Source organism: Podarcis pityusensis (assembly GCF_964106645.2).
Source record: "Podarcis pityusensis genome assembly, chromosome: 6".
Taxonomy (NCBI): domain Eukaryota; kingdom Metazoa; phylum Chordata; class Lepidosauria; order Squamata; family Lacertidae; genus Podarcis; species Podarcis pityusensis.
In genome coordinates this window covers 87673497-87700499 of record NC_138030.1, presented here as the reverse complement: position 1 = coordinate 87700499, position 27003 = coordinate 87673497, and the positions used below count along the sequence as shown (strand labels likewise).

General features: G+C 45.3%; 1 protein-coding gene across 1 annotated transcript; it reads left to right on the top strand.

The window, feature by feature from the left end:
- The first annotated feature begins 20755 nt into the window (after window positions 1-20755).
- LOC308479163 (uncharacterized protein) lies at window positions 20756-25897 on the top strand. Its single transcript, XM_081009609.1, has 2 exons — window positions 20756-21440; window positions 24825-25897. Exons 1-2 carry the CDS (start codon window positions 20771-20773, stop codon window positions 25397-25399), a joined length of 1245 nt encoding a protein of 414 aa, XP_080865735.1. The 5' UTR covers window positions 20756-20770; the 3' UTR covers window positions 25400-25897.
- The last annotated feature ends 1106 nt before the right edge of the window (window positions 25898-27003 follow it).

Below are 27003 nucleotides of genomic sequence, written 5' to 3'. Positions count from 1 at the left end.
AACTGCTTAGTGCTTTAATGAGACATAATTGTATTATTATTAATACAGACACCAGCCGTTCGTGAGCCCTAATAAAATTTTTAATGTGTTTGCAAATCATTTCCTATGAAGATTCTTTGGGACTGCCAGCACATTAAGCTGGAAGTAAGCTGAGAAAAATCATGGCTGTGTTTTACTGCTAATTAATAATTGCTAATTAAATAGATTTATGCACAGTTGTCTTCTTCAAAGCTAAGGCTGCAAAGCACGTTATTTTTCTAGAGATAAGAACTACAGCTTTCTCCAGAAAGAAAAGTAATTTCCATATATATGTGTATCTTCTTGGGCAAAGAGAAAGGGCCTTGTCTTTCCTGACAATGGATGTATAATGTGGTAGAGATGAGGGCTGTCAAAGTTTGGGCCAGGAAGGGTAGCCATGTTGTGCAATAGCAAGCAAGTCAGAAGCCGAGTCTGAAAGGAAGATGCACATTGGATCAGGAAACTCCCTTATACTGAGACAAACCATGAGTCCATCTACCTCACTTTTATCTCCACTGACTGGTTTACTACATATCAAGTGTAGGGAACTTTTCTTTTTTTTATAATATTTTTTATTAATTTTAACATATAAATTATAAAATGTACCACAAAACTTATCACGTATACAATCTTTTTGGACTTCCATCAGCACCTCTGATGATCCACCGTTTTAACCACTTCTTATGCATTTCTTAACTTTATATTGCCTTTTCATCTCTTAACAAATCATCCTCCCCCTTGTCCATTTTTACAATACTTCTAATAATACTCCTCACAAAACTTCTTGCAACCCTACAAACGTCGTCTGTTCTTCACAATTACTTTACAAATAGTCCGTGAATTTACTCCAGTCTTCCGTGAATTTCTGGTCTCGCCGGTTTCGAATCCTTCCTGTTAGTTTATCTAATTCTGCATAGTCCATTAACTTCATCCTCCATTCTTCAATCGTCGGTAACTCTTCTTGCTTCCATTTTTGGGCCAATAATATTCTTGCTGCTGTTATTGCATATAAAAAGAGCTTACATTCCTTTCTATTTATGTCACTCCCCATAATGCCCAATAGAAATGCTTCTGGTTTCTTTATAAATGTATATTTCAACATTTTTTTCAACTCATTATATATCATCTCCCAGAAGCATTTCACCTTTTTTACATTCCCACCACAAGTGTAGGGGACTTTTCAACCTCCAGATGTTACTGAACCATAACTCTCATCAGTCCCAGTAAGCAATGGCCAAGGATGATGGGAGTTGCAGTTCAGCCACATCTGGAGTGCCAAATATTCTCCACACCTAGATAAAGAAGTAAATACAATTATAAAAGGGGAAACCAGTGAAATTTATAAAATATTAGCAGAAATGGAGGATCAAGGAGATTAGTTAAAAGAGGTGTGGGAAAAGGAGACAACAGGGCAGATAGATACTCAAAGCTGGGGGAAAATATGGGAGAAACACACGTTGAAAATGTTCTCTTTAAGAATAAAAGAAAATTATTATAAATTAGTTTGGAGATGGTATTTAACACCAGTCAGATTAAATCAATTAAATAAGGAATATTTGGTGTTATGTTGGAGGAGATGCCAGGAAACAAGGAATTATGTTCATGTGTGGTGGGGGTGTAAATATGTACAATTTTGCTGGGAAAGGGTGTTTAAGGAAATAACAGAAATCACTGGGTTAAAGCTGAGTGAAAGTCCAGAGGTAGCATTACTCTCAATCTACGATGAGGTGGAACAGTCGCAGGCTATGAAGGACTTGCTCACAAATTTATTGACAGCTGCACGCATTATTATAGCTAGGAAGTGGAAGGGGGAAGCAGAATATAAAATGGAAGAATGGTATAAAGAGGTGTGGGATATAGCTATTAATGATAAAGTAACATGTGCCATTGAGGTAAGACGGGGAAAATATGCAGGAGAAATGATTTTGAGGAGATATGGAGGGTGTTTGCAGAATTTGTACTGTTAAAATGGAAAGGGGTCAAACCATTGCAAGAGGTGTTGGAATTTTGAGAGGTTGGATAGTTACAATGGAATGGTCTCGGTGGTGGGGTGCACATTTATATTCTTATTTATTTATGATTATTACTTTGTCAAAATCATATATATATGTGTGTGTGTGTGTGTGTGTGTGTGTGTGTGTTCTCCACACCAGCTGTATGTCACATGGAGGACAGGAATGGAGAGAACATTTTCTCCTCCTCTTACAATCTTACTGATCTGCAGTAGGATCAGAAAGGATGGAGGGGAGGGGACCTCTTTGCCAAATGCTTAATTAAGTTTGTCGGTGCTTTTCTTATCCATGCTGACCAAATGGGACAAGCAGGTAGGCAAATGGATTTGTAGACACAGGTTATAGGGGAAAAGACAGACGTATGTGGGTGTATGTATATAATCTGTACAGGCAGCACTGCAAGAAATTCTACTGCCAAATTTCAACCTGGCATCGATTTAGAATGCTCTCCTCTGTCATCTAGAGTTGCCCTTTATGAAATCAACAAAGAAAAGTAAAGGGCAAGTGATTAAATTAATATGCAAAGTGCAGAGGGCAACATTCAGCTGGCATACTTAGGAAAAAATGGAGTTGACTCATGTTTGAACTGTAGAAAATTGCAGTCTTGCATAGATGTCCAAACACCCTCAGGTTGAAGCTAAAATGGCAAGGGAAAACATAAAAGAAATTCATTCTGAACATCGACAAATTGCAGTTTTTTTTATATACTTGAAAATTACTTTCTGGCAGACTAGAGTGTAATAAAATTATGCTGATGCTAAATTGGTCCAAATAATGACTGGAACATAAAAATCTATCTTCATCTATAATTTATCTATAATTTATATTTATATTGCCAATTGCCTATCAATGCTAGTTAATATAGTGCTGTCAAGAGTCTCAATGGGACTACTTTAAAGCTCGAATTCTTTTGATTTGATGTTAATACCCGGCAAAGGAATGACAGTTAACAAAGTACTGCATGAGAGAGAACGTGACAATGAATATTACATGGAGATACCGGAACAGATACTCTTTCTGGTTGGAGAAATGCTTCTATAATAGTTCTTATCTAAACCTTGCAATGAATTGATGAAATACTTGTCATGATCCTGGCCTCAAGACCCATGACTCAGACAGAGAGTGGGAGGATCCAGTCAAATCTATGACACATTTATTACCTACAAAAGAGAAAAACCCAGTCTCTGGAATTCAAGAATTGCAAGCAGAACATAGCTGTCAACTTACAGATTTGAAAATAAGGGACCAGCAGCCTCTAAAATAAGGGATCAGCAGCCAAAATAAGGGATTTTCCAGGCACAAGTATGTTAAACTTCTGAGCCCCTCTGAGCCAAAGGCAGAAAGCCCAGCCAGCAGCCAAATGAAACCTCATCAATAAGGAAAAATAAAAAAATCCTTCCAGTAGCACCTTTAAGACCAACTAAGTTAGTTCTTGGTATGAGCTTTCGTGTGCAAGCACACTTCTTCAGATACGCTTGGTATCTGAAGAAGTGTGCTTGCACACGAAAGCTCATACTAAGAACTAACTTAGTTGGTCTTAAAGGTGCTACTGGAAGGATTTTTTTATTTTGACTATGGCAGACCAACACGGCTACCTATCTGTAACTGGACTCATCAATAAGGGACAGCAGCGGGACATGGAGCTGGGATAAGGGACTGTCCCGCCAAATAAGGGACACTTGACAGCTATGAACCAGAATAATAGAAGAGGCTCTTCCAGAATCCCTCAGCTGAGGGTCCAAGTCCGACAACACCAGACTTGATCCCCAGTGCCCACTCATCAGTATACAGAGTTCACCAAGGTGGAAGTTCATGAAGATATGAACCAGTGCTTGGCTCCAACCTCTGTAATGGTTTCCATTTCTCAACAAATGGGTGGCTCATGGGAGGGGAAGTTAGGTCCTGGAGAGAGATATGATGCAAACTGCTTGCTACTTCCCAGTGACCTGCCATGATTCTGCAAGTCTTGTATCTGACCATCCATCTTTTCTAAACTCTGGGCCTGTGCTGGTACCCTATCTTTCAGCATGTGTGTATCTGAGTCTGAAGCAACAACACCCCTTGTTCTCTGGGATTGTGCTCACTATACAGAATTGTCTACCTTCTTGATCCTGGCTCTTCCCAGCACACCAGATCACTTGCCTCTGTGACCATTTGCGCACCCTGCTGCCTGCCAGGGAGGATTCAGAGGAGCAATGGACAGAAGAGGCAGAACAGGGGGCGGAGAGCAGTCAGGGAGAACAAGGGCTCAGGGATGCTGAAGAGCCCTGCAACCACCCAGAGGCACGGGAAGGAAGCTCAGACTCAGGAAGGAAGGGAGCTTTCAAATCAGCACAGACAAGAAGGGAAATGAAATGTAAGGATCAAAGACATCTCACGCGATTCCCAAGCCTACTTTGTTGGTGCGGAAATCGTAGGAAGCCACTCCCCAAATCTGACTCAATGGGTTCAGACATGTATTTCTGAACTGTAGCTGTTCTTGAGATGAAGTGACAAAAGAAGACTGCAAATTATTATTGTATGCCACGACTGCCGCAAGGATTCTTGTGGCCCAAAAGTGGAAATCCCAAGAGTTACCAACCTTAATGGAGTGGCAGATGAAATTATTTGAGTATACTGAATTGGCAAAAATGAGTTATAAAATTCAAGACCAAAAAGTGACAAAGTTTGAGGAGGAGTGGAGCAAATTTGTTGTGTATATACTAAATAACTGTAGAAGGTTAAAAACTGTAGCAGGGCTAACATAAATCTTGTGATGTATATAGAATGTAATTAAGAATCTGCAGGAATGGATGCAAATTGGGAAAACCGAAGCAGGGAAGGAGGGAAGTTCGGGTGCGAAATTGCGCAGGGTAAATAAGAAGATTAAAAAGGTTGAATATTAAAGTTTAAGTTTTATTTATTTTTGTTTTGTTTTTGAAAATCAATAAAAAAGTAATTTTTAAAAAAATGAACTGTAGCTGTTCTTGTATATTGTAATGAAGACTGTAAATATCACGGTGCTTGTGCAGGAGTGTTTCTGTGAAGGGGAAACACTACCTTTACACTGCCTCAAAACGAAACAAAATTGTGGTCTCTTAAAAGTGTCTACATAAATGAAAAATGAGAGTATTATGGCGGCCATTATCTGGGGGGGGGGGAATGAATGGATCTCTCCACACCAGGACTGAGATTTTTAGAGAGACACGGTAGCATAGTGGCTAGGAAATCGAGCTATTGATCCAGCAGTCCATAGACTGAATCTCATCCGTGTCATGAAAGCCAAGTAGACATGATAAGAATCATAGAATTGTAGAGTTGGAAAGGACCGCAAGGGTCATCTAGGTAAAGGGACCCCTGACCATTAGGTCCAGTCGTGCCCGACTCTGGGGTTGCGGCACTCATCTTGCTTTATTGGCCGAGGGAGCCGGCGTACAGCTTCCGGGTCACGTGGCCAGCATGACTAAGCCACTTCTGGCAAACTAGAGCAACGCACGGAAACGCCATTTACCTTCCCGCCAGAGCGGTACCTATTTATCTACTTGCACTTTGACGTGCTTTCAAACTGCTAGGTTGGCAGGAGCAGGGACCAAGCAACGGGAGCTCACCCTGTCACGGGGATTCGAACCGCCACCTTCTGATCAGCAAGTCCTAGGCTCTGTGGTTTAACCCACAGCGCCATCCGCATCCCAAGGGTCATCTAGTCCTGTGCTATTTTTCTAGAAAAAGAGTTGCTGGAACTCACCATGAACACCTCCATTGTTCTCTTAGAATGGCAATGGCGCCCACCTGAGAGGTGACAGAACTGAGTTCTGGCACGTTCCTGCTGAGAAGAAGCCCTGATCTTGTCTAACAATACAGGAATCTTTTTGCCCAACGTGGGGCTCAAACCCACAACCCTGAGATTAAGAGTCTCATGCTGTATCACCTGAGCTATCCCAGGGATATTAGGAGATCCCTAATTTGATGTTCTACCATGTTTTTTTCCAGAGCATCCACAGGGAGAGAAAAGATTTGAATAAGAGGTGTGTATTGCTCCTCCTATACCACCCATCCAACTTTGTATCAAGTTTGGGATTCCACCCCCCACATTTTTTCCTTTTACGAAAATAGACAATACGGGATATGACAGTGTGTGGGATCTAGAGAGTGGGGAAGGGTTTTCAGACTAAAGCAAGGAGAAAAAAGTATCATTTTGTGACGTTTGTACAGAGCCCCCAGTCGTTTCACGGACTATTGACCTGTATACCACTGCTTTGCCGCCAACCAGGTTTCTTCTAGTGAAATACTGAGTCTCAGTCAGGTTGTAAAGTCAACAACGAAGATTAAAGTTTATTGGACAAACAAGTTTTAAATATGTTCAGAACGGTTTCTCAAACACACGCCCTTAACTAGATGTGGCACTATCTCACACTGTCACACTCTTGTCTCTCAGTTCTATCCCTGCCTCTCACTCTAACTGTCACAACCACTATGTTCAATTTTTTCTGCCTCTGTCTGACCCTCACTCCTCTATCTCCCCATGGTAAACTCCTGGGCTGAGCCTCAAAACCAAGTAGGCTCCGCCTCAGAGCTTTCTCATTGGTCAGTCTGCATTAACCATTTCCATCCCCCCTGTACAAACATAATCACAAGGAATGGGCAAATGCCACACATGGACTAAACAGCTGGCTGCTGGACATAAGTCTCAAGAAAAGCAGAACAAATGCCCCTGCACGTTGCTATAGACTGTGGGCATGTGAAAGACAGATAGCTGTACTGTTCCTGTATTCTCCCCACTCCTATATAGTTAATAGCAGCTTTGGAGAGGGGGTGTGATTTAAGTTGGAAAACTATGTTATGAAATATCGGTACCTACAATTCCTAATAAGAAAGCTTCTGGGTGTTTTTTTTTTAATAAAAGTTTTTTTAAACATTTTTTCCCAATTCAATATATATCATTTCCCAGAATGTTTTTATTACTTCACACGACCACCACGTATGATAAAAGGTACCCTCTTTTTCTTTACATTTCCAGCTGGTATTTGTATTTGTCTTATACATTTTTGCTAACTTACTAGGAGTCAAATACCACTGGTACGTCATTCCAAAGGAGCAGAAAAGACTCTTTATGTATGCGACAACAGCCGCTCGGATGCTACTAGCCCAGAGATGGAAAGAAGACAAAGTCCCTACCAGAGAGGAATGGCAGACCAAGCTGATGGACTACGTCAAAATGGCAAAACTGACCAGAAAACTCAGGAACCAAGAGGACAAAAGCTTTAAGAAAGAATGGGGGGGGGGATAATTCATTTAGGATACCACTGTAAGCAGATGAAAACATTAGCAGGATTTTAATAACACTTGTAATGTAATAATCACTATGGATAATATGGACAGATATAAAATGGATTATGAAATAATATGCAGTTGAAAATGTTGACAATAAGACCCATGGAGGGGATGGTGGGAAGTCTGGAGATTCAGAAAAATCTCTAAATGTGGATATCTGCTTGGTATTGTTTTTACCCACTCTGGAAGAATGGCAGATGAAGGTGATGGACTATATGGAACTGGCGGAAATGACTGGCAGAATCCGAGACCAGGGAGAAGAGTCGGTGGAAGAAGATTGGAAGAAATTTAAAAACTATTTACAGAAACACTGTAAAATTAATGAATGTTAGAATGATGTTGGATTGAAGTTAAGTGGTTTTTAGTAGCAATGTTATAAAGGAATATGTAAAAATGGATTGTTAACAGGTGATAATTTAAAGTTATAATATATTAAGATGGAAGATTAAGATAAAACCAAAGAGGGAAAGGAATTGCTGAATTAACTAATTGAACTGGAATACAAAAAAGGGAGGTGTGAGGAGGTCAGGGAAACAAGCAAATGAAAGATAAGGTATGGAAAGACTGATTTGTTTTTAACTGTTTTTACTTTGTATTTTCATTTTTGTTTCTTTTTTCCTTTTTTTTACTTTTCTCTCTTATTTTTGTAATATGTCGAAACTTTAATAAATATTATATATAAAAAAATATTTGCTTGGTATTGTTATAACTCTACGCTTGTAAAATCAAAGAAAAATTTATTAATATTATTGTTGTTGTTGTTGTTGTTGTTATTTTAAAAAGGGAAACTATGTTATGAAAAGCACTGATGCCAGCTCCAGCCAACTGCCCAGCCTCTGCCCCCACAGTCTGGGGCCCAAGGGAGGGAGGGGGAGGGAGGGAGGAAAAATGGGGGGAAATAAGGATGATATGTTTCTGGATAATATGTTTTGTTTTAATTTTGAATAAAAAGTTATTTAAAAAAACAAGAATTAAGATGATTTACTAAGTAAACATCTAATTCAAGCAGCATTTCTATAAGTGATGAGAAAACATATGAACTCGATATATCTAATAAAAGCTAACATGGATCACAAACTCTCCCTGACAGACATTCAGAGTCATTGAGTTGCATTGTGGAATAATCCTCCATGCTCCTGTACAGAGAAACAGAGTGCTAATTAACATTGTGAACCTGCCGTGCATTTCCCCCCCTGTTGTCAATGTGTTGTGCTGAAAAGGGCAATGAGTAATGTAGCAAGACTGCCGTACAGAAAAATAGATTATTACTGAGATGGATGGTAATGCTTATCATCAGCACCATCCGAGTTGAGGGAAGCCTCAGGTAAAGGCCAGATATAATGGGACCCCGTCTTTCAACTATCTGGGCAGACAAAATGCCGATTGACTTTGAGCACAAATATAAGGCCTTTTTTTTTTGGAAATGTCTTTTTTAAGATGCTGATGGGATTTTAAGAGTTCCACGTGTTTCTGAAGACATATGGAAATGGGATAAATTACTAAGAGAGCAAAAGGGATAATAATTACTGTGATGGGATAATTACTGTGAGAAGCAGCCCAGTGTGTTGCAAGACTACAGCTTCCATAATTGCAGACCGCTGGGCATGCTGGCTAGGCTGATGGGGTTGGAGGTGATTTTCCACCTATAACCCTGAGAATGCTGGACTTACAAGTGGATTTTACAGTGGTACCTCGCAAGACAAATGCCTCGCAAGACGAAAAAGGCGCAAGACGAAAGAGTTTTTCGTTTTTTGAGTTGCTTCGCAAGACGAATTTCCCTATGGGCTTGCTTCGCAAGACAAAAAACGAAAACGTCCTGCAAGTTTGTTTCCTTTTTCTTAAAACCGTTAACACCCTATGGGAAACCGTGCTTCGCAAGACGAAAAATTCACAAGATGAAAAAACTCGCAGAACGAATTATTATTATTATTCTTTTTAAATAAATTTTTATTGGTTTTCCATACAGTTATACATTTTTATCCAAATTTCAACAAATTGTCTCTTTTTGGGCTTCCTTCAGCGTCTCTGAGAATCATCCATATTTTATCTTTAATTACACATTCCCTTTTTTCGTATTGCCATTAAACTTCCCTTCCCCCACTATTTCATATTAACAATACTTCTCAATTTTACAGTGCCTCTTGAAATCCCACTAACGTTGTGTTCACATCACATACATTTTTCAGATAATCTACAAACTTTCCCCAGTCTTCGATGAACTTTTGGTCTTTGGTATATCTAATTTTCCCAGTTAATTTGTCCAGTTCTGCTTAATCTGTCAATTTCAGTCTCCATTCCTCTATCGTCGGTATTTCCTCTTGTTTCCATTTCTGGGCCAACAATATTCTGGCTGCCGTTACTGCATATTGAAAGAGTTTACAGTCTTTTCTTCTTATTTCTTTTCCTAAGATCCCTCGCAGAACGAATTAATTTCATCTTGCGAGGCACCACTGTAATTCCATTCAGTTGTGAAACAAACTATGCACCCTTTGGCCAGTCACTACCTTTTTGTGTAACCAAGTAGATAGTATTGTTGTGATCATAATCCCCGTGTATGCTGCCCCAAGGTTCTTGGAAGAAGCGTTGAATAAAAATTTGATGAATAAGAAAAAGCACAAGATGGCTATTTTAGGACCCACCTTATATTTGTGATTCTAAGTTGTTTTAAATTGTTTTAAAGTTTGTATTTGATTAGTTATTACTCACTCTGGGACTTGAGGTTGGAGGGTGGGTAAATGATGATGATGATGATGATGATGATGATGATGTAATAAGACAGTATTGTTAGGTCATCTAACAATGTTAGGTTAAATAGCATGATTGTTGAGGTAAAGGTAAAGGACCCCTGACAGTTCAGTCCAGTCGTGAACGACTCTGGGGTTGCAGCGCTCATCTTGCTTTACTGGCCAAGGGAGCTGACGTTTGTCCGCAGACAGTTTTTCCGGGTCATGTGGCCAGCATGACTTCTGGTGAAACCAGAGCAGCGCATGGAAACACTGTTTACCTTCCCACCGGAGTGATACCTATTTATCTACTTGCAATTTGACATGCTTTCAAACTGCTAGGTTGGCAGGAGCTGGGACCGAGCAACGGGAGCTCACCCTGTCATAGGGATTCAAACTGCCGACCTTCCGATCGACAAGCCCTAAGCTCAGTGGTTTAGACCACAGCGCCACCTGGCAAATTGCTGTTGGCTTGGACCATTCTAGTAGAACCTGTAGAGGAGGAGGTCGCAGTTAATTGTGCAGCTTCTGTTTTGATCAGCATTGTAGGAACAGCATCATATGTGAAGCAAGCCTGGGCCTCTTTTGTTTGAGATCTTTGAGGAATTCCAGAACAGCTGAAACATTTAGGATATGTTAGGAGCACCTGCTACCAAAACAGGAAAGAAAATGAATATTTCTGTTCTTAGCTCACAGACTTGTGGTTTGTGCTAACCTCAGAGCAGGAAAAGTACACTCCCTTTCAGCAGGTAATGACTACAGGTGGCCTAGCCCTAGACAACTAATGACTGTGACTGCTCAAGGTGAATCCTTCTGCTTGGGGTACAGCAATCTAACAATGAGAGTATATACTGTAGGGGGAAAACAAATAAGTCAACTGAATCAATGAGAAAAGTATAAACAATTGGTATAGGTTTCTGCTGGCCCTTTCTCGGGGTACTGTTTAAAGAGAGTGCCCCTTGTCCTGTCCAGCCATTATGCATACTCTTCAACAGCCCTGGGGAAATTTGCATATTTCAATTGAATTTGTTACTTTCTTTGGCCAACATGCATGGGCTCCAAGAAATATGCCTTACACAACTATTTCTCCCTTGATCAGCCAAGAAGCAGGAAGAAGGGGTTGGAGCTTTTTTTCTCCAATCTAGCCTCCCTTTCAGGCCTCATTCATGTGGCCTCCCATGATTATCTATTTGCACTGGTGTGCTTTGAACTGCTAGGTTGGCAGGAGCTGGGACAGAGCAACAGGAGCTCACTTTGTCATGGGGATTCAAACCGCCTACCTTCTGATCAACAAGTCCAAGAGGCTCAGTGGTTTAGACCACAGCACCACATGTGTCCCTTAGTCTGCCACCACTACCACCTACACCACTCCACAGCTGAAAGGTTACTCCGAGAGAATCCTGTTCTTGATACAGGGTAGTGGTGTAATCCTGTTGACACTGCCGAGGTCTTGTTAAGGCTGTAGGACTGGATGTTGGTAGGTTAGAAATGCATAGTCCAAACCTTTACTGGGGAACATCATGATTCTGAGGAGATTTCACCCCTCCCATACACAAGAATCTCCTGATCATCTCCTGATGGTCTCTGCTGACTCTCCAGAGAAGAGGAGGCGTGTCCTGCCTATCTGCTTATTCTGCCCAGCAACATATCTGTGTGTGTGAGAGAGAGAGTCAGTCAGTCAGTGTATCGGAGAGAGTGAGAGTGTTGGAGATCCTAGAGATAAGATTGCTGCTAAGAGCAGCTGCAGACTCTCAGTGTAGCATTGATTTATGCTTAGAATATTCAGCTCTGTATATAGCTTTGTATCATAGTTGTAGTTATAGAATAAAAGGAAGATATTTTACAGAGCTGCTCTCCGAGTGGTTTATACTCTGCAAGACTCTGCAAAACTCTGCTGCGCAACGACTGTATTATTGAGACAGTGAATCCGGTGCTCTCAGCTCTAAGCTGTGAGTCCACAGCACTGTGACCTGTTTCTGTGAGAAAGGAGGTCTCTGGCGGTGCTACCCAGCTCGCCCAGCCCAGTCGGGGTTGAGGTGCATGAGTCCAGTTGGTGCACTGGCTCTCTAGGGCGATGCTGACATCGGTTATGGGCCCAGTCGTTGTTCCAGTCGTCTGACCTGACGTTGTTCCAGTCATCCCAGGCGTCCCAGGCGTCCCAGTCGCCAGAGGTTTCTGTTGCTGATTGCCGGACGGTGGAACGGACGCTGCATGCTGGACTGATTTGCAGTGCCCAGAAGCAGAGCTGTTTTGGAGCAGAGTGTTCAAGCTGCCGCTGTTGCTCTTGCTGCTGCTTGATTTATGGAGGTATGTTGCTGACTGCCAAAGGAAGAAGATAGCATCCCTGTTTGCCTGTTAATTGCGCTCTGAGTGGGAGAGAGAGTGGCTGAGGGAGTCAAGGTTTTATCTGTGTTGCACGAGGGAAGTGTCTTGCTCTAAGTAATAGCAGACATGGCCTGTGCACATTCTGGCCAGATGGCTCTGTCCTTTCCTCTCCTCACGCCTGAAACCTATGGAGTTTGGCAAGTAAAGATGAAAGCGCTTTTACAGAGGGAGAAGCTATTTCACACGATAGAAGATGACCCTCCAGATAAGGATGATGATGATTGGGCTGAGTGGCATGCTGCAGATATGAAAGCCCGAGGGACAATTATTTTGAGTGTTTCAGACCACTTGCTGGTGAACTTAGAGGGTCAAGAGACTGCACAAGCTGTTTGGCATAAGTTGAGAGATATGCATCTTAGACAAAATGCTGGTTCCAGTGTGATTTTCTTTAAGAAGCTGTGCAGGCTGCAGTTGGAGAAAGGTGGTGATTTGCCTAGCCATCTATCTCAATTAAAGCGTCTCAGACAGGACCTTGTTCAGCGAGACCTGGCTATTTCAGAGGCTGTATTTGCAATGCTAATGATCAATAGCCTAGATGAGTCTTATGATGGAGTAGCTGCCCAGATTTCCACAATGCCTTCTGACCGGCTAACAGAAGATTATGTGTCTAGCGTGCTCTTGAATGAGTGGGATCGCAGACAGGCTGTTAAAGAAAGCCGGGACTGTGCTGTTAAAAATATGCTTGAAAATGTGCCTGAGTCTTCAGCAGGGGAAAGTGAAAGTGAAACTGCTGCTGTTAAAGCTTTGAAATTGAAGCGGTGCTTTTCGTGTGGAGCACAAGGCCATTTGAGTTTCCAGTGTAAGAAGTCTTCAAAGAAGAAGGGAAACTTCAGAGGCAGAGGGGGAGGGGGACGAAATCCCCATGCACCTGCTACTTCAAAGGCCTTGATCTCTCGCTGTTCCAGTCAACGTGGGCGGAGTTTCTTCGTGGTCGACTCTGGCTGTTCAAACCACGTGGCCAAAGATAAGAATCTCTTTGTTCAGCTTGAGAAGCAAGAGAAAGAAATTCATCAAGCAGATGGGACAGTTCTCACGAGTATGGCTCAGGGAACTGTGTTCTTAAAGAGCCTGAATGCAACTATTAAGAATGTCCTGTATGCGCCTGATATTCAGGACAATTTGTTGAGTGTTTCCCAGCTTGATCGTCAAGGGTTTAAGGTGGTGTTTGCTAAATCTCGCTGTGAAATTCTTAGAGATGGCAAGCTCAGTCTGTATGAAAAATGTGTAAATGGATTGTACCAATTGCCTTTTGTTTCAGGTACAGGCACTGCAGAAGCTACTGAGAAAAAGTGTTGCAATTTAACTGTAGATAAGAATGAGAAGTTGCATGACCAATGTATTCATTATTACCATCGCGTTTATGGTCATTTGAATTTCCAGGCTGTGGCAAAAATGCCTGATATGGTTCAGGGTATGAAGTTGAAAGAATGTCCCTACCACATGAAATGTGTTTCTTGTGCAGAGAGTAAGGCAAGGCAAGCTCCCAAAGGTACAGAGTCTGGGAGAGAGGCCAAGAAACCATATGAAGTCATTCATGCAGACTTAGTGGGGCCTCTAGCGCTCTCTAGAGGCAATTCAAGGTTTTTCATGGTTCTGATAGACTCCTATTCAAAATATGTTTGGATCTATATGCTGCAGAAAAAGGCTGAAGCCTTTACTAAGTTTCGCCAGTTTTGTAAATGGCTCAGAAATGTACATAATGAGAATGTACGTTTTCTTTTCACAGACAGGGGTGGAGAGTTTTGTTCAGAAGAGTTTGAGAGTTTTCTTTCTGAACAGGGCATTGAGCATAGGACAGCCACGCCCAGATCACCCTGGCAGAATGGTTTATGTGAGAGAGTGAACCAGACCCTGCAGCAAGGAATCAGAACGCTGTTGCATGATTCAGGGCTGCCCAATCCTTTTTGGGCTGAAGCTCTTTCGTTTTTCTGTCATGTGTATAACAGGAGATACCAGTCTAGTGTAAATTGCACCCCATATGAGATGCTTCACGGAAGAAAGCCATGTGTAAAGCATTTTAAAATTTTTGGTTCGGAGGTTTGGGTGCACACCTCGCAGGGTGACAAACTGAGCAAGCGTGGAGAACATGGTGTTTTCCTAGGATATGAGAAAGGGTCTTATCGTGTTCTGATCACAGACACGAAAACCATAAGGCTGACCAGGAGTATTGATGACAATCCACAATGGGACAGAGTTGGCGTTTTTCAGTGCCATCCCATTTGTGATGATGGTGCAAAAGGGGCAAAGAAAGTTAAGAGGGAGGCAAGTGTTGTTGGTGATGATAATCCTGATGCCCATGTAGTTCCAGATGATGGCACAGATTATCAGAGCCCAAAAGCCTCAGGTGAGTCTGACGCTGACTCAGACTTAGCAGCTTCATATACTTTAGCTCCCCATTCTCCCAAAGAGGAGGAAGCACCAGAACAAGAGGATCAAAGAGTTCTGCGCAGGTCCGAGAGAACAACCAAGGGTGTACCACCGAAAAGGTTTTCTGAAGAGTTTGCAAAGACTGCGGTCACGAGCAACTCTGGTGGGGTTTTCAAACCTAGCATGAAGTGTGCTGAGAGTAGTAGCACAAAACGCTTTATTTATTTCCTTACCTGATATTTGAAGGAAAGCGTGTATTTGAGTTCTGAAAAATGGTTTGTTCAAATCTGCCTAATTAGAAATGTCAATTTGTATTTGAAAGGAAGAAATGTGTGTGAAGATTTTTCCAGAAGCTGCTTATTCTATGGTATTGTAAAAGTGTTTTATATGCCGGGAGAGAGATACCTGCAGATATGTTAACCAAGGTTGTAAGCAGAGAACAACTTTTGGAGTGTATGTGCAAATTGCAGTTATGTTAAAGATTCTTGAAATGGTCGGATGAAATGGGGGAGGATGAGGAGATTTCACCCCTCCCATACACAAGAATCTCCTGATCATCTCCTGATGGTCTCTGCTGACTCTCCAGAGAAGAGGAGGCGTGTCCTGCCTATCTACTTATTCTGCCCAGCAACATATCTGTGTGTGTGAGAGAGAGAGTCAGTCAGTCAGTGTATCGGAGAGAGTGAGAGTGTTGGAGATCCTAGAGATAAGATTGCTGCTAAGAGCAGCTGCAGACTCTCAGTGTAGCATTGATTTATGCTTAGAATATTCAGCTCTGTATATAGCTTTGTATCATAGTTGTAGTTATAGAATAAAAGGAAGATATTTTACAGAGCTGCTCTCCGAGTGGTTTATACTCTGCAAGACTCTGCAAAACTCTGCTGCGCAACGACTGTATTATTGAGACAGTGAATCCGGTGCTCTCAGCTCTAAGCTGTGAGTCCACAGCACTGTGACCTGTTTCTGTGAGAAAGGAGGTCTCTGGCGGTGCTACCCAGCTCGCCCAGCCCAGTCGGGGTTGAGGTGCATGAGTCCAGTTGGTGCACTGGCTCTCTAGGGCGATGCTGACAGATTCAACATCAGAGCTGCAGGTGCTAGCTATTGCAGAAGGTGCAGGTGGAAGGAAGTAAAATAATTTTGCCAGCCTGTACAAACTCAATTGGCATATGAACATCCTTCAAAGTCTGGCGGGGATTGTGCATGTTGGCCAGAGTATGTGCAAAATTCAGGCAAGATATGCACATTTGCCGGTGCCACAGAATGTACAAAATTCAGTTGATATACACACATTTCCAAGGCTGCTGCATGCTGAGGCTTAACAAAGAAGCAGGACCAGTGTTGCATCTGCAAACCAGTTAAGCTTGCTGGCTGGGCTGGCAGATGTGTGTGTGTGGTGGTGAAGGCAGTCTGGCACAGCCATCAGACCTAGTACAGTGGTACCTTGGGTTAAGTACTCAATTCGTTCTGGAGGTCCGTTCTTAACCTGAAACTGTTCTTAACCTGAAGCACCACTTTAGCTAATGGGGCCTCCTGCTGCTGCTGCCCTGCCGGAGCATGATTTCTGTTCTCATCCTGAAGCAAAGTTCTTAACCCGAGGTATTATTTCTGAGTTAGCGGAGTCTGTAGCCTGAAGCGTATGTAACCTTGAAGCGTATGTAACCCGAGGTACCACTGTAATGCCATTATGTGATAGCAGCAAGGCCAGTTTGGGATCCAACAGATTGTAGACAGGCTTAGTCTTTCCGTGCCTGCAGAATGCCCCGTTTCAAGGTTTTCTCCAGATTGCCACTGGCAGAAAACCCACTGGTAACACTTTTACCCACCCACGTGTTCAGTGGATGGCAGGGGGCAAGTCTGCAGAGACAGAGTAATGCTGGTATCACTCTGCAAGTGGCGGCTGGTGGCAGCTGGCAGCTGGCAGGGCCAGGTAGAAGGACCACTCTTCACAGACCAACACCTTCACCCCACAACTCGGCACAAAGGAGGGCACAACTGCTCTGCCAATTTCTTCTATTGACAAAGAATTGCCAAGCAACTTAGCGAAAAAGGGAGAAATATGGGGAAAGAGGAAAGCAAGCAAGGGTGAGACCAACATTACCAAAGAGGTACAACAGCCAGCAAAAAAAGGCAGGCCATAACATTTTGGTTTATACCCTAAATCTTTGACTATAGATAATTCCTCACAATGGTTACTGCTAAGGAAAAGTAATTTTGTTAATGACATTCCTGTAATTAAAAAAAAAAAAAAAAGGCTGAAAATTCTGTTTGGTATTACTGGAAATAAATGCTAATAAGATTTCATTTGGAAGCTGTTTCCTGACCTAGTTCTTTCTCATTAATTTACTCTTTACACATTACAGTGTTGTGTTATAGCTGTGTGTGTGTGCTTTGCAGTGTTTATCACCTCCACATTATAATCTGCTTTATGACAACAGCCATTATGCACTTCTATTTCTAGATCATTTAGTGTTTGTCCCACTTGACTGCATCAAAATTTACATCTGGATTACTTGCAACAAAGCTGGAGTTAAAAACTTGCAGCAGAAATATTCTGATGTGTCTGTCACAGGTATGCCCAAATTGTAGCAAAACTGGCTAAGCTGAGTTTAAAGCCTCTTAATTTTGCCTGCGTGCATCTAATGAATATTAGCGTTGTGCTGCGGAGTGTTACAAGGAGAAATATCAGGCCCAGCATCAAGGAATGATCAGGTTTCATATTGGCCCGGAGAGCCCTAACCTGCCCACACTACCTTTCATCTCCCCCACCCCAATGGGCCCCAGATGCTTTTCAGTGGTGGCCATGGTGCCGCATGTGAATAAGAGCCAAGTTCAGGCCTCATTCATGTGGCCTCACATGATTTCAAGATACCCAAACTCTAATGTCCCAGCCCACACATCTAGGAAATGTTTTGATCTCTTAGACATATACTTTGGGTAGATCTGTGAGCTTAAGCATTGCATTGGTCACTTACGATAGCAGCCAGCCACCATATATAAGAGTTGGTCTTAGCTCTGATCCAAACATGTTGCCATCCATCCCCAACTGTTGTTGTTGTTTAGTCGTTTAGTCGTGTCTGACTCTTCGTGACCCCATGGACCAGAGCACGCCAGGCACTCGTGTCTTCCACTGCCTCCCACAGTTTGGTCAAACTCATGCTGGTAGCTTCAAGAACACTGTCCAACCATCTTGTCCTCTGTCGTCCCCTTCTCTTTGTGCCCTCCATCTTTCCCAACATCAGGGTCTTTTCTGGGGAGTCTTCTCTTCTCATGAGGTGGCCAAAGTATTGGAGCCTCAGCTTCACGATCTGTCCTTCCAGTGAGCACTCAGGGCTGATTTCCTTAAGAATGGATAGGTTTAATCTTCTTGCAGTCCATGGGACTCTCAAGAGTCTCCTCCAGCACCATAATTCAAAAGCATCAATTCTTTGGCGATCAGCCTTCTTTATGGTCCAGCTCTCACTTCCATACATCACTACTGGGAAAACAATAGCTTTAACTATACGAACCTTTGTTGGCAAGGTGATGTCTCTGCTTTTTAAGATGTTGTCTAGGATTGTCATTGCTTTTCTCCCAAGAAGCAGGCGTCTTTTAATTTTGTGGCTGCTGTCACCATCTGCAGTGATCATGGAGCCCAATAAAGTAAAATCTCTCACTGCCTCCATTTCTTCCCCTTCTATTTGCCAGGAGGTGATGGGCCCAGTGGCCATGATCTTCGTTTTTTTGATGTTGAGCTTCAAACCATATTTTGCGCTCTCCTCTTTCACCCTCATTAAAAGGTTCCATCCCCAATTAGAGTATGCCAAATGGAGGGCAGTTGGTGGAGTCATCACCACCACAGATGTGGCGGAGCTATGGAAAAAGCATGCAGTAGCCACTCCTGTTCTGGTTGGGGTAGGGAGGCCATTGTCAGTGCCATTCTAAGCCCCCATTATCTGGCACTGGGCCTGAAGATAATATAATGCAGAGAGATAGCAAATTTCACATTAAGAGGCACATCTAACATTGTTCCTGTCTTGCTGCACTGCAGTGAAATTTACACACGGTAAGACAAGGTACATTCCCTATACTCTCCATCCCTCCCAATTTAAAAAGAAGGCAGAGGGGTTTCTCAGTCTTTCTGTTTTCTAAATTTCTGCAGCAATCTGAACATTTTTTTAAAAAAAAATTCCTCATGGAAATTCATCAACATTTTAGTGTGACCCCCCCCCCCAATAAATGCATTTTTGTATGGAATTTTGACTAATATATATATTTTTGTCAGCAATTACCCCAAATATAGTGCATCTCTGTGTGCTATTGTCACTAATATGTTATTCTTATGCCCACTTCCTCCTAATATATGTGTTTCAATGAACATTCTTTATGTGAAGAGCTTCATTGCAAAATTCTAAGAAGTGTGAATTTTGAAGGACGGCTGCATCCTAGTCCTCATATTGTTACAGAAATTGGGATGAAGTAGGTTCACCTTTCAATGTAAACTGAATCAAACTTCTCCCCATCCCTAGTTAGCAGTTGTTCCTATGCTCATGAGTCCACCTGGGGAGCCTTCTGGTACTTGCCTTCTCCCAGCTTGACGGCAAAGCGTGTTCTCATTAAAGGAGAGCACGTGTTGCGGCTGGGGCTAGGCAAAGCACCCTGTAGTTGCCAGGCAAAATTGAAGGAAAGGGCCTGGCAAGGATTGGTGATGGTGTTGCTGGGGCAATTTGTATGTTGCCACTTTGGGGGTGGAGATCAGAGGATATTTAAGGAAGGCCCACAGAGAGTTGCTTTCTCTTTCGCTGTGGGCATCGGATCGAACACAGCTAAAGACCGGTTGTATAAATCTATATCTCATTCCTCATTTTCTCCTATTTTATTTTATTTATTTATTTGATCTTGGCCTTTTGTGTTTATCTCCCCAAAGTCTACCCCCCCCTTCTTTAATTTATTTTCCAGGTTCTTTGTCTTTAGTTTTCAATTTTTATTTGTTTTTGTTCTGACTCTTGTTTCCATTTTACTAGCCTTCCCCCCCCAACTTTCCTCGTGGGCTTTTGGTCCCGTGGGGCTGCTGGGGGTGGCCGGGAGGGGGGGGCGGACCCTAGGCCTTTCGGCCCGGTTCGTAGCCGAGGCGCCGGGGACGGGGCTGGTTGACCTTCGGGCCCTCGGAGCTTTACCATTCCCCCCCCCCCCACTTCGTAGGGTTACTAGAGAAAAAAGCGGGTGCTTACCGTAGTCCTCCCCTGGCCTCTCACGGCGGCGGCCCCCTTTTCGCGCGCTTCGGCGCGCTCTTACTAGCCGGGGCGGGCCGGCTGGCGCGCAGGCGCCGTTGGAGCCGCCGATTCGCACGCGGCGCTCGGCGCTTGCTTATTCGGCCCTGTTTGGGCCGGGCTTGGGGAGGCTTAGTCAAGCCTTTCCCCTCTTGGCCCGGGTATAGCGGGGAGTGCCTGGGGGAGCTGGGGGAGGCCGTGGGACGTGCCTTGGGCTCGGGGCCTATTTGGGCACCCCCCCCACCCGGCTCCGAGCGGTAGCGGCTTTTGCCGCGCTTCGGCGCCTGCGGCCTGCGGAGTTGGGCCGTTTTAGGCTGCGGGGGGGCCCTCCTCGGACGTTCCAGCTTTAGCCGGTGGCGCTTAGCGCGCACAGCGGCTTTGGTGGTTGGAGGCCTGCTTGCGGCCTGCTTTGGGCATTGGGGGAGGCCTTCTGCCTGAAGTCAGTTGGGAGGCCTCCATTTTGGGGAATTTTGGCGGGAGCGCCATTTTCTACTGCCTCCTCATTGCGTGCTGGCCTCTAGTGGCCGTTTATTGAAACGCAGCTATACCATTGGCCTTGATTACTGGCTGCGCCACCTGCTGGTGAGCCATATAGTTGCACCTATCGGGATTGATTGTTTTTCAGGCTGATTGACTATTCATTATAACAAAGAGCACTGGTGTAGCCTTGCATTAATTCTATTATTTGTCTTTTTTACTAGTAGCAGGTATGGCTCCAAAGAAGAAGGTGTCACGGAGGCTTGATCTCGCTTCCTCAGCGAAGCGGCCCATAAAAGGCCCGTCCCAAGCTTTGCGTTCTCCAGTGCCACAGCGATCTTTGAGACGCCTTCAGTCCATGGTCACTGGCTTGGCCAGTGACCCAGTGGTGTTAGCACGTGTTGAGGCTGAAATGGATGGTTTGATTCAACGCTGCTCGACTCCGACGACTTCTTCTGCTAGTCCAGCTCCGCCTGTTGACGCACCTCCTTCGGTGTCATCTTCGGCTGAAGATGAGGGGGAGGATTTGTTAGCTGGGGGTCTTTCGCGTACTAATCAATTGTCCCAGTCGTCGGTCTCACCTGTCTCCCAGGCTGCAGCGCCAAGGGTACGGGGCGGCCCCAGGGGTCCGACCAGGCGGAGGTCATCCGCCCGGATTCGGGCGGCACGGGGTTCAGTTGTACAGTCCTCATCAGTGGTGAGGTCTGTTCCTGGTCATTCACCTGTAGTCTCTTCTCAGTCAGTTCCAGGCGTTGTGCTGCAAGGCGACGCATCTGAGTCTTCGGTGGAGGACAGCCTTCCTCTCCCTCCAAAGTCCTCTTCTGGTGGGCTCCGTCGCCGGAAAAAGAGTTCCAAGAAGCGTGCTAAGAGGAGACGGAGAGACACCTCATCCTCTTCCGCAGGTACTTCGTCTCAAACCTCCAGTAGTGATGAGGAAGCTTCGCTTTCGCTATACTGGGGCTTTGGGGAGACATCGGGACTTCCAAAATGTGCTTGGGAGCGGAGGGCAAACTCTCACAGGGCAAAGTATGGGGCGGTGCAGGACTGTCTGGAAGGGGTCCTCATGCCTGATGTGAAAGTTTCCACCAACTCAGCTAGGGATATTATACCAGGTGCCCACTTGACTACAAAGCTGCGATCTAGGATTCTGGATGGCCGTTACATTGATATATTTAGCTTGGCACCCCCTCAGGAGTGTCAGGACTCCCAGGATAGAGGTTTGGCAGCCACGAAAAAGAGGGTGGTTTTGCCAAAGGTTGAAAGGACCTTCGAGCGATGGCTGGATAGTTTCCAGGTGTTCGCTGGAGTGGTGGCAGCGGCCTACCCACGGAGGTCCATGCATTTATGGGTTTATTTGTCCATAGTTCGCTCAGCATTTACGATGGCTGGAGCGTCTGCTGCGATTTCTTATGATGAGAATTTCAGACGCAGGGCTGCCAAGATCCCCACTGCCCGCTGGGACCGAAAGGATTTAGATGTATGGACCACTTATGTGGCTCCACGTATTGACAATAAGATCCCTGAATCGCAAAAAACTAGGATTGTGCCAGCTAAGACGGGTCGCAAGTTCTTTTGTTGGGATTTTAACAAAGGAACCTGTCAGCGCCAATTCTGCAGATATTCTCATAGTTGTGAGAAGTGTTCAGGGAACCATCCAGCTTCTGCCTGTGCAGGGGTTCGACGGCCCTTTCGGAAGGGGTGGGGCTCACAGCAGCCCCCGAAAGCCGCGCCCCAGGCTGCAGCCGCCGGTGCAGGAAAATAGTGTACTTTCCTCCTTAGCTCATACCCCGGTTAGGCTACAGCCGTTGTTGTCATTGTTACAGTTATACCCTCTTAGCATCTTATTTGCGTGACGGTTTTTCCCTGGGTTTTCGAATCCCAGTGGCGGCAAATCCTGTAGCTAGAAACCCTTCAAACCAGAAGTCTGTGAAGGATATGCCTGACGTGGCGCGTAAGAAAATTGGGAAAGAACTGGCTCTACGCCGTATGGCAGGCCCTTTTGCCGTTCCACCCTTTCCTAATCTGCATATTTCACCCTTAGGTATGGTTCCTAAAAAAGCTCCGGGGGAATTTCGCCTGATACACAACCTTTCACACCCTAGGGGCACATCAGTAAATGATGTTATTCCCCCGGAGCTTTGTTCGGTGAAGTATGCCTCGCTTGATCAAGCGATCAAAATGATAAGAAAATTTGGACAGGGTGCCCTGCTAGCCAAATGTGACATTGAGTCTGCATTTCGGCTGCTTCCAATTCATCCTGATGACTTCTGGTTGCTGGGATTTCAGTTCGACGGGGAATTTTACTTTGATAAGGCCATGCCCATGGGCTGCTCGGTAGCCTGTGCGGCCTTCGAGTGTTTTAGTTCATTTCTGGACTGGGCTCTGCGCAAAAGAACTGGTTTGGGCGGAGTCACTCATTATTTGGATGGTTTTTTATTGGCCTCAGCTAGCGATACGGGGAATTGCGTGGTGTTGCTGCAGGCCTTTGCTGCCTTAACCGAGGAACTGGGCGTGCCGTTAGCTGCGGAGAAAACTGAAGGTCCTTCTACGCAGCTGACTTACCTGGGTATTTCGTTGGATACGGTGGCGCAAACTTCCAGTTTGCCGGCGGATAAGATACTCACGCTGAAGGGCGTCATCGCTGAACTCATTCCCATGAAAAAAGTTACTCTGCGGCAGCTGCAGTCCTTGCTGGGCCACCTAAACTTTGCTTGCAGGGTGATCGCCCCAGGGCGACCTTTCTGTTCCCGCTTGGCCAGGCTTATGTCAGGTTTGAGGTCCCCGAGGCATAGGGTGCGCCTGTCAGCTCAGGTGCGTGCTGACCTTCGTATTTGGTTGGAATTCCTGGAGGAATTCAATGGGGTGTCTCTTTGGCAGGACACCTTGAACCTTTATACCGATTTTCAGGTGCACTCTGATGCTGCGGGGTCGTTGGGTTTTGGTTTGTATTGGGATGGCAGGTGGTGTGCCGAGCGTTGGCCTTCAGCTTGGCGTGGGGAAGCTATAACTCGGGACTTAACTTTTCTTGAGTTTTTTCCCATTGTAGTGGCAGTCCATTTATGGGTCGAGCATTTCAGGGACCGTCGTGTATGTTTTTGGACAGATAACCTGGCGGTGGTGAACGTGCTAGCCAAGCAGTCTTCACGATCACCTAGGGTATCAGCCCTGCTGAGGGTCTTTGTTTTGCATTGCTTACGTTTTAACATTGTATTTTCTGCTCGTTTTGTTCCTGGAGTGTCTAACGAGATTGCTGATGCTCTGTCCCGTTTTCAGATGCAGCGGTTCAGGTCCCTGGCGCCAGTGGCTCGAGACCGTCCGGAATTTTTCCCGGATCATCTCTGGAACCTTGGCAGCACTTAGTTTTACAGGGAGTAGCTGCATCTATTGCCCCCTCCACATTGAGGTCCTATAAGAAGGCTTGGACCGATTTTTTGCATTTCACTGGGCAATCCGTGGTAGGGGGAACATGCACACCTCATTCTACTGCACAGGTGCTCCAATATTTGGCGCATCTATTTCAGATGCGGAGGGCAGCCAGGACGCTGAGATTGCATGCGGCTGCAATTTCCTTCTTTAGCAAAGTTTATTTTAATAATGATCCATGTGGGAAGTTCGTGGTGCGCAAGGCTTTGGAGGGGTGGGGGAGGCTTTGCCCCTCCAGACCAGCTACAAGGAGGCCTATAACGTTTGGATTGTTGACCAGGATGCGAAGTAAACTAAAGGGCATCTGTTGGTCCAGGTTTGAGGCGCGGTTATTTTCCGCAGCCTATTCGTTAGCCTTTTTTGGAGCCCTGAGGGTTGGGGAGGTGGTGTGTGAACCTAAGCAGGATGGAGGTTCGAGAGGTTTGTTGCTGCAGGACGTGAGCTTGTCTCAGTCAGAATTGCAGATCCTTGTCAGGAGTTCCAAAACTGATCAACTGGGTAGAGGGGCAGTTATTCGGCTCCCAGCAACTGGGCTAGGGGGCCCTTGCCCAGTCAAGGATCTCCAGAAATATATGGCGTTGCGGCCTCCTGGGGGAGGGGCCCTGTTCATTCATGAAGATGGGCGTCCATTGGCACGCCATCAATTCACTGGTGTTTTGCGCAGGGTCGTTGCTGCTTGTGGCCATGCAGCCTCTGAGTTTGCTCCGCATTCCTTCAGGATTGGGGCTGCAACAACAGCCGCCCATTGGGGCTTGTCGGCAAGGAGGATTAAAGACCTGGGTCGCTGGAAGTCGGACGCATATAAGGGTTATGTGCGGAAATGGTGTTGATCTCGTGTACTCACATCTTTTGTTTTACCCTAGGTCTACCCACTGTCCGGGTTTGGATAGTGGGGCACAGTATTGTGCATTGGGCCGCTTGCAGAGCTCGGCAATCTGAACTGGGAGTTGGCCTCGGCCTTCCGCAGCACGTGCGAGTGTCCTGGATCTCCAGAAGGGGGATGCGGTGGAAGGAGTTCTTACCGCTAATGCAGAGGCGTGTTCTTCTGGAGGGCCCCCCTACGGCGATTGTGGTGCAGCTTGGGGAAAATGATATGGTTTCTTTTTCCTGTTATGTTTTACGTGCTGTTATTTTGCAGGATTTGAGGGACCTGGCGGCCTTGGTGCCCGCTACTAAGCTAATTTGGTCACAGTTGCTTCAGCGTTGCATCTGGAGGGGTAGTCCCTGCCCTGCGGCCACCGAAAGGGTGCGAAAGCGTATTAATTCAGCTGCGAGCAAGCTGGTGTCTGATCTGGGTGGGCTTGTGATTCCCCACCCAGATATTAATGTTAAAGCCACTGATTGCTACAGGTTTGATGGGGTTCATCTTACCTCTGTTGGGAATGATGTATGGTTGAGGTCAGTGGTGGCTAAGTTGAGAGTGTGTTTAGGTTTGTGAGTGGTTGGCGGTGAGCGTAAGGGCTCAGGTGGCGGTTAGGCATTGGTTTAAATTGGTTGGTGGAGGGGTATGGATTGGCTGTGCCTGCCCCTCAGGTGATGCTGCTGCACGGGAATTCCGTTAAAGGAATTCAGGGGCTTACCATCCTTTCGTCCAAACCCCTGGAATCGGGTTTGGGCCGTGTAAGCCCCTAGGAGCATGTGGGGAGAAGCTGAGGGTCTGTGTCGCAGCTCCAGTTATCCCCTGATCTTGTTCCTCCACACTGGCTTTCGCTGGAATCCGGAAGTCAGTGCTGTCCCCATGGCGGGGGGACAGCTAGTCTTAACCAATGCCTAAGCAACCACTCACAATTTTGTATGATAATAAAGTTGTGGCCAAAAAATTATGCCAAAAACCTTAAACAAAAATTATGTGTGAAGTGTGAGTTATTTGGGATAAGGGTGTTTTGGGGGACCTCAGCACGCAAAGCGTGTTCTCATTAAAGGAGAGCACGTGTTGCGGCTGGGGCTAGGCAAAGCACCCTGTAGTTGCCAGGCAAAATTGAAGGAAAGGGCCTGGCAAGGATTGGTGATGGTGTTGCTGGGGCAATTTGTATGTTGCCACTTTGGGGGTGGAGATCAGAGGATATTTAAGGAAGGCCCACAGAGAGTTGCTTTCTCTTTCGCTGTGGGCATCGGATCACCCGCCCGCCCTCCCTTGTTGGGCTTCCGCTTGACCTTGCTATGCCTGTCATGGGGTCGTTTGCATTGGTGCGAGGGCCTGGTAGGAATTTTGCCATTTGGCTGATTAGTGTGTGCCATCTGGTTTTTGCCTACCGTGTAGCAAATCGTCACAACTTGTAAGGTTGGCGGTTAGGCATTGGTTTAAATTGGTTGGTGGAGGGGTATGGATTGGCTGTGCCTGCCCCTCAGGTGATGCTGCTGCACGGGAATTCCGTTAAAGGAATTCAGGGGCTTACCATCCTTTCGTCCAAACCCCTGGAATCGGGTTTGGGCCGTGTAAGCCCCTAGGAGCATGTGGGGAGAAGCTGAGGGTCTGTGTCGCAGCTCCAGTTATCCCCTGATCTTGTTCCTCCACACTGGCTTTCGCTGGAATCCGGAAGTCAGTGCTGTCCCCATGGCGGGGGGACAGCTAGTCTTAACCAATGCCTAAGCAACCACTCACAATTTTGTATGATAATAAAGTTGTGGCCAAAAAATTATGCCAAAAACCTTAAACAAAAATTATGTGTGAAGTGTGAGTTATTTGGGATAAGGGTGTTTTGGGGGACCTCAGCACGCAAAACCTTCCCCACCTCTCACTTGCCTAACTGGGCTTGAGGTTGGGAGAAGTGATGTTACCATCTAAAAAGAAAAAAAGAAAGAACTTTAAGTCCAAAGTCTAAAGGTAAAGGTAAAGGTAAAGGACCCCTGACAGTTAAGTCCAGTCTCAGACGACGCTGGGGTTGCAGTGCTCATCTCGCTTTACAGGCCAAGGGAGCCGGCGTTTCTCTGCAGACAGTTTTTCTGGGTCATGTGGCCAGCATGACCAAGCTGCTTCTGGCACAACTGAAACCAGAGCAGAGCATGGAAATGCTGTTTACCTTCCTGCCGCAGCGGTACCTA